The 13,577-nt window shown below is 38.0% G+C and overlaps 1 protein-coding gene across 2 annotated transcripts in view; it reads right to left on the minus strand.

Moving 5' to 3' along the window:
- Positions 1 to 2,181: 2,181 nt before the first annotated feature.
- LOC126485663 (peroxidase-like) overlaps positions 2,182 to 13,577 on the minus strand; it is a 61,735-nt gene continuing 50,339 nt past the window's right edge. For both annotated transcript variants that reach the window (XM_050108892.1, XM_050108891.1), the window contains exons 6-7: positions 12,687 to 12,789; positions 2,182 to 2,842 (exon numbers count right to left, since the gene is read on the minus strand). In XM_050108892.1, coding sequence (XP_049964849.1) covers positions 2,767 to 2,842; positions 12,687 to 12,789 — 179 coding nt within the window. In that variant the 3' untranslated portion in view covers positions 2,182 to 2,766. The remainder of the gene's footprint in view (positions 2,843 to 12,686; positions 12,790 to 13,577) is intronic.

Here is a 13,577-nt window from a genome sequence, read left to right on the forward strand (position 1 = left end):
GAGCTTCAGCTACCATAGCTGACCCACCTAGGAAGTCGTCCACATATAAGCTATACAACAAAGCTAGTGATGCCATTTGAAACTGGACTTGATTTGCCGAGGACAACTGTTGGAGACATCTAATCTCAAGAAAGGCAGCAGGAACTATTCGATAAGTGACTATAAGGAAATATATATTCCTGCGTCAGTGAAGACAGTGATTCCCGCCACAGAACTTTCTGAAAGTTCCTATCATCAAGATGGAGAAACACTTGGCGACATATTTTTGCTATATGAGGTTGGATAGGATCTGAATACAGAGTGCTCACATGAACTGACCTTGAGCCTTCCTGTGCATATGTGAATATTATTTTCCCTGTCAATAGTGTCAGTTGCTGGCCAACAGCATTTGAATGACGTAGTGTGTAGTGCTTGCGTCAGTTTTTCATTGTAGCAGTGCTACTGCATCAAACTTTGCCAGAAACTGGGCAATAGACAGGTGGAAACCATTCAGAAAATTCAAACAGCTTCATAAGCAGAGTATGATGATGTAGTGCACATTTGTATCTTTTGTGCAAAAATATGATGTAAACTATGATAACATGACATGGTAAGAATTGTAAACATCCTATTGGTTTTATAATTGTGTGTATCTAATACACACATAATTTGTTTACTGCTTTTGCTGTAATACACTTCTATATATTTGTAGTAGATATACACTTTATAATCATTACATTAATTCGTGTTGTCTCATCTGATCTTTTCGTAATACAGACTTGTACAATTAAGTTTGTATTTATGAACAAAAATGATGAAGAGGGCCAATAAAACAATACAATATAATACAATATCAATTTCTGAGATACAGAGATTCAAATTCATCATACATGTTCACACAAAGTACACATATAAACACTGTTGTGAGGTGAAAATGTAGTTTATAAAGTGACATAGCACACAGAAGTATGCTGTAAAGTTTCTCTGTACCATGTTTTACTGGGAGCCCATATTGTAATTTTCGTGCATGTAAAATTTGTTTTGCATTATTTCAGTTTCACATAAGTAAACTATCAAAATTATACCAACCCATAAAGTTCTTTTCATATGATTGACATCCTGTACTATGGCAAAAAAAGGGAACCAGCACAAAAATGCTTCTATTGGTGTCCAAAACAGATGATATGCTCCAGTTTAAAAGACTCTGGTTAAAAAGTGGGGTACCAGCTGCCTCATTCTACCTCTCTCAGCACCTTTAAAAATTTTCCCACAAATTTTGGCTTGCAAACATATTAGCACTTCTTTTATGCTGAGAGAGAATGAGACGGTGTCAGTGGGAAAGAGATGAAAAAGTAAAAAATACTGGAAGGTAGTAGACAGTCATTGAGATATAAAAGGAGTGAGGGAGACTGCTACAGTGTAAGAGAAAGATAGAGACACAGTAAAGTGGAACACAGTTGACATGACAGAACAGTGTCAAGAAAAAAGTGAAGGAGACTGTGCCAGTGGGAGAGAAATAAAGAGAAGGAGAAAGTAGGAGTGGGTGACAGGCAGTGATAATGAGAGACAAAGTATATGACAATAACAATGAGGAAGAGAGAGGTACTGACATGAGAAGAGAGAGCAGCAGTGGGAAGGAATGAACAAGGAATGAATAAGATAGTAGCAGTAAAAGAGAACAAGTGAAAGACAGTGACAGTGAGCAGAGGCTGTAGTAGTAGGACAGAATGAAGGAGATTGTGGCTGTGAGACGGGAGATTGTGACCGATAGAAAGACACAAAGAGATGAAGACAATGAGTTGGGCTGAATGAGGGACTGGGAGTGGATGGATATGAGCACCTTGTAGCGATGTAGTGGTGAATATGAGAGAGTTACTTGTGGGAATGAGATGCAAGTTGCATGTTAAAAAGAGCATGAATATGTTCACATGCCAATTTTTTTTTGAAAGTTTTTAAAGGAGCTGAGGAAGGTATAATGAGGCACCTGGTACTCCACTTTTCAAGTTTTTTAAACAGGAGCATATTCACTTTTTTTTTTTTTGCTGGTAGAACAGAATAACTTTATTTCACATAATGCCTCATAGACATACTTGTATCATTCTAAAAACAATACACTCACTAATGACCCAGGTATTATGTGCCCTAAACTGAAGAAATAGTCATCAATTTTACTACTAGTTTAGCAATTTTTCTAGGCTGGAGACATGAATAAAATCTTTTATTGGCATTTTAACACTTTTTTAACATATCATAGTTACACTCAGGTTACAACAGTGATTCTTAATACTGCTTTTAGCATCAAAAACTGTGTCTTCATTTAATGTCAGAAGTTAGATCTGATGTGCCACAAAATAACTTAGTCCAGCTCTACAATAAGAATCTACTAAATTGGTTCAAAAGGTCCATTTGTCACTGCCATATGATTACATGTGACTAATTGGAGAGGTAGTAAAAATGCAAGGCTTTTATTAAACGCGCGATTACAATACATAATGAAATAAAATAGTGAGGCACAGAAACAGCTAGAAACTGCATTGTAATGACAAATCATTAAGAGACTCATCAGACAAGTAAGAATTTTTCTTTGCTTTTATTTTTCATGATTAAACACTTTTTTCCTTACAACATTTTTCTTTAAGCCCAAACCCAGTTGTTTCACCCATCTAACAGTGAAGTGAAGCACTTCAAACTCTTACAAGTTTGACACATTTTTACTATTTCATACTGATTTCAAAGCAGTATTTTCACAGTAATAACTCAAAGCAGGATGCTGCTCTTGATACTAGTTCAAGCAACATTCCATTTTTCCTTCCACGCTGACAGATCAACAGCAGGAATATGTCTACAATCTACTAACGAATTCCTGAAACATGCAAAAACAAAAATAAATTATTACTATTGCATTTATTCTGTGAATAATTTCTAGTATGTGTAATACAATGAAACAGTGTGCTGGGGGGAGGGGGGGTGGAGGACCTTCCTCAGAACACCAACCTTTCAGCAGAAGGAAGAACAGCCATTCGCAATCTGAAAACATATCATGGCCTAATCTTCCTACCTGTAGACAAAGGTGCCACCACTGTTGTTATGAATCACTGTGACTACCTGGCAGAAGGCCTCTGCCAATTGTCTGACTCCTCAGCCTACAAACTATGCCAGAGTGATCTCATCCCAGAAGTCCAACACAAACTCCAATCCCTGCTTAAAACCTTAGGCCCTTCGCAGAACATCTCCCCTGAATCCATTTCTGTCCTCACACCTATGACGCCCCGCACACCTACCTTCTACATGCTCCCCAAAATCCACAAACCCAATATGCCTGGATGCCCCGATGTGGCTGGTTATTGTGCCCCCACTGAAAGAATTTTGGCAGTCATTGACCAACACCTCCAAGCAACTGACCATAATCTAGCCTCCCACATCAAAGACACCAGCCACATCCTTCACCGACTCTCCACCATCCCCAACCTTTACCCCCTGGATTCCTGCTTGTCGCTGTTGACATCACCTCCCTATACACCAACATCCCTCATGCCCATGGTCTTACTGCTATTGAACACTACCTTTCTCAATGTCCTTCAGACTCCAAACCTACTACCTCATTCCTCATACATCTTACTGACTTTGTCCTAACCCACAACTACTTCTTATATGAAGGGAAGGTACATAAACAAATCGGCAACACACCCACTGGCACCCACGTGGCACCCTCCTATGCCAACCTTTTTATGGGTCGTTTAGAGGAGACCCTCCTAGCCTCCCAAAACACCAAACCCCTAGTCTGGTTCAGGTTCATTGATGATAGCTTCATGGTGTGTACCAGGGCCAAGACACTCTGTCTTCATTCCTTCACTTCCTCAACACCTTCTCTCCCATTTGCTTCATGTGGTCCTCCTCAACCCAGCATGCCACCTTCCTAGATGTCAACCTCCTCTTCTCTGATGGCTCCATCCACACCTCTGTCCACATTAAACGCACCAACCACCAACAGTACCTGCATTTTGATGAATGTCATCCCTTTCACACAAAAAATTCCCTCCCACATAGCTTGGCTACTTGAGGATGGTTTATCTGTTGTGACAAAAACTCCCTTGCTCAGTATGCTGAGGGTCTCACCAAGGCCTTCACAGACAGGCACTAGCCCCCAGACATAGTACACAAACAGATCCCCCATGCTATTTCCCCTCACAACCCGTATTCTCCCACCACCCTCAAAAGCCAGCTACAAAGGAGTGTCTCTTTTGTCAGCCGGTACCACCCCAGACTGGAACAACTGAACAACATCCTTTGCCAGGGCTTTGATTATCTATCATCATGCCTGAAATGAGGTACATCCTACCTGAAATGCTTCCCACCCCTCCTAAAGTTGTGTTCCATCACCCATGCAATCTCCACAACATCTTAGTCCATCCATATGCCACTCCCAATCTGAATCCCTTGCCACAAGGATCATATCCCTGTGGAAGTCCCGGGTGTGAAACCTGCCCAATGCACCCACCCAGCACTTTCTATTCCAGTCCTGTCACAAGTTTATCCTTTGCCATCAGGGACTGGGCCATTTGTGAAAGCAGCCACATCATTCACCAGCTCTGCTGCAATCATTGCACAGCTTTTTATATTGGTATGACTACCAACCAGCTGTCCACCAGGATGAACGGCCGCCACTAAACTGAGACCAAGAGAAAAGTAGAATACTCTGTGGCGCAACATGCAGTTGAACATAGCACATTTGATTTCAATGGCTGCTTCACTACCTGAGCCATCTGGATCCTCCCCTCCACCACCAGGATTTTTGAACTGCTCAGATGGGAGTTATCCTTACAACACATTCTCCACACCCATAATTATCCCGGCCTTAACGTACAGTAACATACTATCCCCGCACCCTCCAACGAACAGCTCCAACCCCTCTGTCCTGTCATCTCCTGCCCATGCTCGCCTCCCACCCTGTTTATTTGCAGCCCTCTGCCAATGCATCCACTCGTCTTTCCTCACTCTCTCCTTCTTTGTTCTTTTTTTCCCCACCTCCCTGCCCCACAACCTCCTGATGCTCTGCCTGTTTACAACCTAGTCCCTGTGCTCATCCTCACCCTCACCCTTCAGATTGCTGTTTGCATCCCTCATGATGTTTCATTCCAGACCCAAATGCTGGACTTGACTGGTGTGTGTGTGTGTGTGTGTGTGTGTGTGTGTGTGTGTGTGTCTTTATTGAGGAAGGCTGTGCCTGTCTGCAACTTAAAGTCTCTTCTCTATGGTAAGTAGCAATCTGTGTTTCCTACATTGTTGTTTGTAAGGCAAATTCTATTGTTTGCAGGAACTGACAGAATATGAAAGCATCATACAAACATTTCAGAACACCAACAAGATTGTCAACTTTGGAGATATAAAAGTCAGTACATTATTTTCCATATTTTCATACAACAATGTCTGCAGGAAAATATTGTGGGGTAACTCCTCACTGAGACAAAAATAATTCAATGTGGGCATCTTTTTAAGCAGCTGGGAATATTAACCACAGATGCACACTACATCATTTCATTCTCAGCAATCCGTCTGAGTTTGAGAGTAACAGAAATACTGACCAGTGAAACACCAGAAGGGAAAACTGATCTGTGTTAGCTTCTATTGTATCTAACTTTGACACAAGGAGGGACAAAATATGCAGCTACTAAACACATTGACAATCTTTTATTAAGCTATCATTCATCATCCAACTGGTGACTAATCATATGTGGTGTGCCACAAGTTTCCATCATGTGGCTCATACTTTTTTTGTGTATACTAATGATCTTTCATCAATAACATTATCATATGCAATGTTTGTTTGGTTTGCAGATGATAAAAAACAATGCAACAAATAACAGATTGAGTACAGTTTTAGAAAGATTGGTTATTGAAATTTTTGGACATTAATTAATGGCTTTTGTCATTGCTTGTCATTAAACTTTGGAAAGATACATTATATTCAGTCCAGGACTCTTAAGAGATTGCCACTCCATATAGTTCTAAAATATAATGACAGTCATATGGAAAAGTTTCACAGAATAAAATTCTTGGGATTACCACTTGATGATAAATTCAATTGGGGACAGATATCTTCAGCCTGATGATGCACTTTAACAAATTGATATTTACAATGTTGAGTTGCAGACAGGCACAACAAAAAGACTGCTAAACAACTGAGCTTCTGGCAAAAAATCCTTGTTCACAAAACACCACACACACACACACACACACACACACATTGACAGAAGCACAACTCACACAGACATGGCCGCCAAGGCCTTAGTGGCCAGAGACAGTGGTTTCTTTGGTGTGTGTGTGTGTGTGTGTGTGTGTGTGTGTGTGTGTGTGTGTGTGTTGTCTACTTTAGAAGGCCTTTTGGCCAAAACCTCATGTGTTTAACTGTCTTTTTGTTGTGCCTGTATGCAACTCAATATCTCAATTGTATGGTGAGTAGCAATCTCTCCTTTTTATTGTCCTTATTCCATCCTGGATATTCTGTTGTTCTATATTTGCAGTATGGTAGTTGTCAGACATCAATGACATGAAAATAAAAATCAGTAATAATGTCATACAGGATCAATATTTGGGATAACTCATCAAACCAAGGTAAAGTTTTCAGAGTGCCCTGTAGAGGCCTATTGAAGAAACAGGGAATACTGATAACTACTTTCCAGTGTACTTATTCCTTAATGAAATTTGTCATAAGCAATACATCTCTTTCCCAGACCAATAACTCATTTCATGGATCAATACAAAGAATACAAATAACCTTTATAAAGATTTAAAGACACTTACTTTATTGCAGAAAGGTGTCCATTACTCAGGGATACATTTTCAATAATATGCCAGCACCCATTAAAAGTTTGACTCCTAATAAAATTCAGTTTGAGAGTAGCTTTAAGTATTTATTGGTGATTAAATACTCCTACTCCACTGACAAATTTTGTAGCAGAACTGAATGGTGTATGTATATATTACTGATAATTTTCATTACTAAATTTTTTCATATGCACATCAGAGTGTTAAACATTTATATATTTTTTGACAAGCTTGTTATTACATCCTAAATGAAACTATGTTTAAGATCCTTTTTTTACTTATTTCCCATCAACGACGGCTATTCCACTTAAATACTAGCAATTTATTTTTTAGTATGTGTTATATTTTCTTGTCTTTTGTCATGTTCTTCACATTTGATGATTTCCTCACTATGGATGTATGGAACAAAAGGTATTTTTAATCTAATTGCCAATTCACTCACAATGTGGTTGATGGCTGATTTACATGTTGGCCTGTGACTCGCATCCACCATGGACTTAGAAAAATAAAAGCCACTCATGTAAAAAGAGCTTAAAATTAGCCTTTGCTTGTCTGCTAGACACTGATGAGCATTTTCTACTGTCAGAGAGGAGTGGGTACAATCTGAGAGGTGACAAATTAATCTTCAGAGGTTTCTTTTTAGGAACATCGCTGGAAGAATGAACTTCAAAGAAAAACTTTATTCTTCATAATTGCCTTGCCATAAGAAACTATGAACTCATGAGCCTAGTATTCCATAACCATATGGTAAAGCACCAAAAACTTTAACATTTTATAATGCTTTGCTACACACAGACATGAACACAGGGTGCTCCTAACTTGTTATTCATGTACACCAGTCCAGCTGCTGAATTTGATTTGGAGTTGATGACTTTGAAAAATGGTTCAAATGGCTCTGAGCACTATGCAACTTAACTTCTGAGGACATCAGTCGCCTAGAACTTAGAACTAATTAAACCTAACTAACCTAAGGACATCACACACATCCATGCCCGAGGCAGGATTCGAACCTGCGACCGTAGCAGTCGCCCGGTTCCCGACTGTAGCGCCTAGAACCGCACGGCTACTCTGGCCGGCCTGATGACTTTCCTCAGAGCACATTTATACTTTGACATTAAACATGATTTGCTCCCCAGACTGCTGAGAAATTGTTTTATATGTTTATGAATGCAGAACAACTGACTAAGGTGATTTTGTGGTTCAGATGCTAGATTATTATTCAGTATTCCAGTACTGTTCGACATTTTAAATACAGGTTTTTCAGAATTGCATTTCAACTGAATGGCAGGATGGTTCTTTCTAGTAAACTGCACCCAATTCCCATCCCCATTCCCAGCTCATAATATGATACACTGCTCTCTGTATAGTGGTGGTTCATTGAACCCTCTGCCAGGCACTTAATTGTGAATAGCAGAGTAATCACGTAGATGTAAATGTAGATGTTGTTAATGACACATGGCTAACTCCAACCATTATTCATTTTAATGTGGGACACAATTTCTCTCTTTGCTGTAAATTACCATAATTTCTTCATTACTGTTCATGTTTCAGTAACAAATTAACTATCTTCTGTGCCATGCATATGACATATACTGGTTTGTCAGTGAAGTCCTAGAGTTGAGAGCACTGGTATCTTGAATGGTGCTGCCTCTTTTATGCATTTTCCACAACAATTAAATAGAGCTTCATCTTCCATAAGTATTGGTAGGTATATGGTACAAATGCACCTCAACATAAGTGCCCACCAAACTGTAGACACAGGGATTGAAAGTAATATTCATAACATAAATTCGACACTAAAGATGAATATTTCCTCACTTAAGTACAAATGCATTTTGTGACCAAAAACTTGCTCATGCATCATAAAGTAAATGTCTGGATATGGGATTTTGTTTAGTGTTAGGAAGCAAGTGTGCTTTGGGTATCAATGACATTCTTTACTGAAATGTTGCATTTCTGGAATCTGTATTGGGCTTCCCTGTCTATATTTTTGGCAGTTGGTTTCCTGTATGTACCATCACATTATTAAACAGTTCAAATGTATGGAACATTAGTGGTCTATTATGTATCACAATTGGGCTCTGAAAATGAAGTCTTCATTGCTTTGTCTTGTTACATAATTAGATTCTAGTTTCATCTAGAGGTGCTAAATTTTCCTGTATTCATCTTTCCTCCAATGTATAATTGTCTCGTGTATTTCATTATTACTTTATACCAGTGAGCATGGAAATGTCTACGTAAAAGTAGGTGGCAGTTTCATGTTTTTTATTACTAACTATCCAAGGATAGGCAAGGGTACATAATCATGTGTGCATCTTACATTAACCAATTGCATCCAGTGGCACAGACATCAGTTCCTACCAAAGCAATCATCCTGCAAGGCCCCCTTCATTTCTAGTTCCACAATGGTACAAATTAGTAAAGATAGAGAGTACCTTAAAAATTTCTCCTGATTCATACAATTGCTCAATTTTCATATTACTGAATGATTGGCTGTAAGGATCAGTTACATAGCAGAAAATTATATTCATAGCATCCTTAATCAGTGCTGACATAAGTGCTTCAATTGAACGATCAAAGATCTCTAACTCTCTTGGGAAATATTTCATGAAATGTAGCATAAATGACAACTATTTAGTAAATCACAATTTTATTATGGCTGAAGAGTCTAGTACTATACTGGTCGCAGTTGTTTAGCCATCCTCATTAATTTTTCATTTCTTTCCTATGACAAGTAAGGTAATTTTTACATCACATGAGCTGGTGGGGAGCTGTACAATGAAGTGAAAAAAAATAAATCAAGTTCTAGTCAACATTTCATACTGGTTTGTCAGCATTTATTTATTTATTTTTGAGTTTCATGGTTCCTTGATGTGAATGTATCCCTAGGATGTAGAACATGTATGATTCATACAGTAATAATCATATGTAAATGACCATGTGGCTTACCATCTAAATCATATGAAAAAGATACACGAGGTTCAAGTGTTCAAATAGCAACACAGATCACAGTCGCAAAAATGGTTCCACAAACAAATTATAAGGCTTACATTCTAATTCATATAAAATGCCTTCTGTTAATAATTGGTATACCAGTCCTACATAGTCATTTCTTATAGGAATGCTTAAAATTAAACACAGTTCACTAATTATTACACATTGTCAAAAAATTCCTGTAAAGAACAGAAAGAGCTACTCAAAAGATAAAGTTTTAGCTTTTTTTTTTTTTTTAAATTTAGTCTTATCCCCAAAGATTGATTAAATGTGAACTGGAAGTTAATTGCATACTTTTGAGTGTGAATAATGTACCCCTTTCTACACCACAGTGAGATATTTTTATATCTTTGTGAAGATCATGTTTGCTTATGATGATCATATATTCATTGTTTGTTCTGTAATTTGTATGATTGTTATTCATGCAACACATTAGTGAAAAAATGTACTGGAATGACATGGTGAGGATCCCCAGCTGTTTGAATCAATTTCTGCAAGACCATCTAGGGTCTAATCTACCCATAATTCTGATGACTCTCTTCTGTGCAATTAGACTTTATAAAGACTTTATTTGCTCATGACTGGTTTCCCCAGAACATGATACCATATGTCATAAACAAATGTACATATCTGGCATATGCAGCTTTTATTTTTCCCAAGCTACAGATGAAATTGAGAGAAAGGCAAATGTTGCCAAAGTCAGTCTTTTACATAGGTCAATTATGCGAACTGACCAGTTTAGATTATTGTTAATAAGTAATCCCAGGAATGTGGTAGACTCAACCCTCAATATTTCTTTGTCACCACATGTTACTTCAATACTTTCCATTTTTTGTTTGCTGTTTGAAACTGAATGAATTGTCTTGTTAACATGGAGGGGCAGACCATTTTAAGTGAACCAGTCTATAGCTTCTTTGACTATAGTTTTCACAGAGTTCTCTAGACTGCAGCTTGGCACTTTGTCAGTCATAATGGTTGTGTCAGCTGTAAATAGGGAGAAGTGTGCTTTTGTTTCATACAACATGGCAAATCATTGGTAAAGATTGGAAAAGTAAGGGACCAAGCACAAAGCCTACTGGCTTCTGCTTTCTGTCATCTAGATATGACTGAAGCCTACTTTACCATATAAGTCACACTGCTCAGCCTTCATAAGCTGAATTTTGTGATCTAAATCAAATGATTTAGCTTGTGACACTTTATTGTGTATGGATACGAGAAGTTGGTTGACAAATGAGGAAACTGTGTGTTCAGTTGGAATACCCTTTTGGAATCCAAACCTGCTTTTATTAACAATGTTATGCTTATTAAGACGGTCCACAATTCTCTTGACCATACATACCTCTATGATTTTAGAAGGAACTGTTAGCAATGAAACTGCCCAATAGTTGGAAAACTCTTTGCTTTATCACCTTTTTTGAACAGTGGTTTGAAAATTACTCAGTGTCCAGGAAAGGAGTATTACGTAAATAAAGATTGTTTGACTATAAAGATTGTCCACAGTAATGCCATCATTATGGGCGTAATCTGTAATTCTGCATTACTGTGGATAAATACCTGAAATGATGGGTTTGTTGTCATTGAGCACAGCACATTATCTTGATTCACATTTAATAAAAGAAAACTGAAGACCACCGTCAATAACAAAGAAGTTTTTAGCTCAAGATACTGGCTCACTATCGGACAACTCCATGTGTCACTTTGCAGAGGAAAATGCCTGATTGCATTTGGCAAGGAATATACATGGCTTCCTTAAAGAACAGTATATACCAATGCTTCTCTGTCCCCTGCACTTATCTAACATATCTCCCATCCAAATATATTCAATAACAGTGGTTGGAAACTTAATTTGTCACAGTTCACACCCATTACAGTGATACTAGACACATGCTCTTCTGTGAATGTAGTGTCCACAGATATCTATAAAAGAATTTGTAAACAAATATGAGTATTGATTTTACCAATAATCAACTGTAGAATCCTTGTGAGTTGCTGGCGACAGATCTAAAAATGTGAAAGCACAGACTCAGCTCAATATTATTGAACATCTGATCGTGAATCATGAACTCTTTATTTACAATGTCACACAGGTATCAACATGGGCTTAATGCTACCCTTGACTTCTCAGACCAACTCTTCTATTGCAATGATTACTGTTTAATTTTAGAATTGTCATCATGGCACAATCTTTGAAAGAAAGTTTGGGTTGTAGTAACACAACTGTTTCAGATCCCTGAAGACATCCATATCATGGTGATTCTGGCCATTTTGAAGCTGTCATGGCACAAACTTCATGGCAGTCCTTCTCAAGTTAATTCTTCTCAGTGAAGAAGTTCACATGTACAATAACTTACTCTCAAAGCCCTCATTTTGTAAACATTTTCAGATGTGATGCGAGGGTTGTCATCATAAGTCAAAGTTCACATATTTTTGAAACACTTATGCCAGTTGCAAATCTGTATGTGTCATTGTCTCTAAGCTTGAATCAACATTTGCTACATTTAGGCAGCAGTTTCCTCAAGCAAGCTGAAAACAATACTTTCTACAGACACAATGTTCTTTAAGTTTAGCCATCACAAAACAGCAAACCCACAAAAACATGACAATGGAAATATGTTCAACAACTAACCAAATCACTGATCTCCCAGTTGCTTACCATACTGATTCAAGAAGGATGTATGAGTAGACACTAATTTTATTTCAGTGTACTCATAACCATTTGTGCAAAAAATGCAAATTTCAGGGTATGTGGATATCCACAGTTCTTTTCAGCACTGTAGGAGCAACATTTTAGTCTTTCAGTTTCTGTTACATAATACACAAATAGAATAAACTATAAACTGTCAGAGGGAAAAGTAATCTGTAGTAGAATGTAATATGTTTGTACATACCTCTTAGATATCTGCAAAAATGCTTGTTTTTGAATCTTTTGAACACCTGTATGGTCACACATAAGCCTGGCAATGCTAGCTTTCTTAATTTCCTTGATTTGTCCTGAAATATAGTCAGTCAATTAATAAAGGCTACAAGTATGTAAAGTCATATATACAGTCAAGTAGACACTACAGACCCATATCAATTACAACCGTTCTGCCTAAAGCAGTAGAAACAACCACTAAGGACAGAATGATAAAGTTTTAACAGCTCAAGACTGAACCAAGGTGGGCCTTGTCTCGAAGTTTGCCACATAGTTGTGCAGCTCAGCCAATTAGACTGTAGGAGTTCTAGCTCTGCAACTGGATGTGGCACCATGTTACACCCCAGTGACTTGCTTCACACTTTTTTCCACTCTTCTACCACAAAAATAGCATTTTCTGTTTTTCAACTGATATATTTGGCCTATAGATTAAGTATAGATGAACACACCTACATGGCCATGTTCTTCAGTATCTACCACAATAGTTTTGGAGTGTAAAACAGACTGTGGAATTAGCAGGTTTCCAGAGGTCTTCTTTGTTCACATACAAATGGTAAGCTACTGTTGTTTTCCACTGTGTAGTAAGATGAGGGGACATTCCTTGAGGGAGTTGACGACAAGTGATGGGCACATAAACTGCTTCTATGTTTGTACTATGCTAGGAATCAGTGTGTTAGGGAGTTGAACCGGTCCCTTTCTACAACTTGATATGGACTGTACTATAATGTGAAAGAGATATGATTGGAGCCACTATCTTGGCACTATTCTGTAATGGTTCACATTTATCTTGACTACAGAACAGGGAAGAAACTGTCACTGCACCAGGAAATCAGCTTAATTTCCCATAAATAGTGTGACAATCAAA

The sequence above is a fragment of the Schistocerca serialis genome, chromosome 1 (genome assembly GCF_023864345.2).
Source record: "Schistocerca serialis cubense isolate TAMUIC-IGC-003099 chromosome 1, iqSchSeri2.2, whole genome shotgun sequence".
Taxonomy (NCBI): Eukaryota; Metazoa; Arthropoda; class Insecta; order Orthoptera; family Acrididae; genus Schistocerca; species Schistocerca serialis.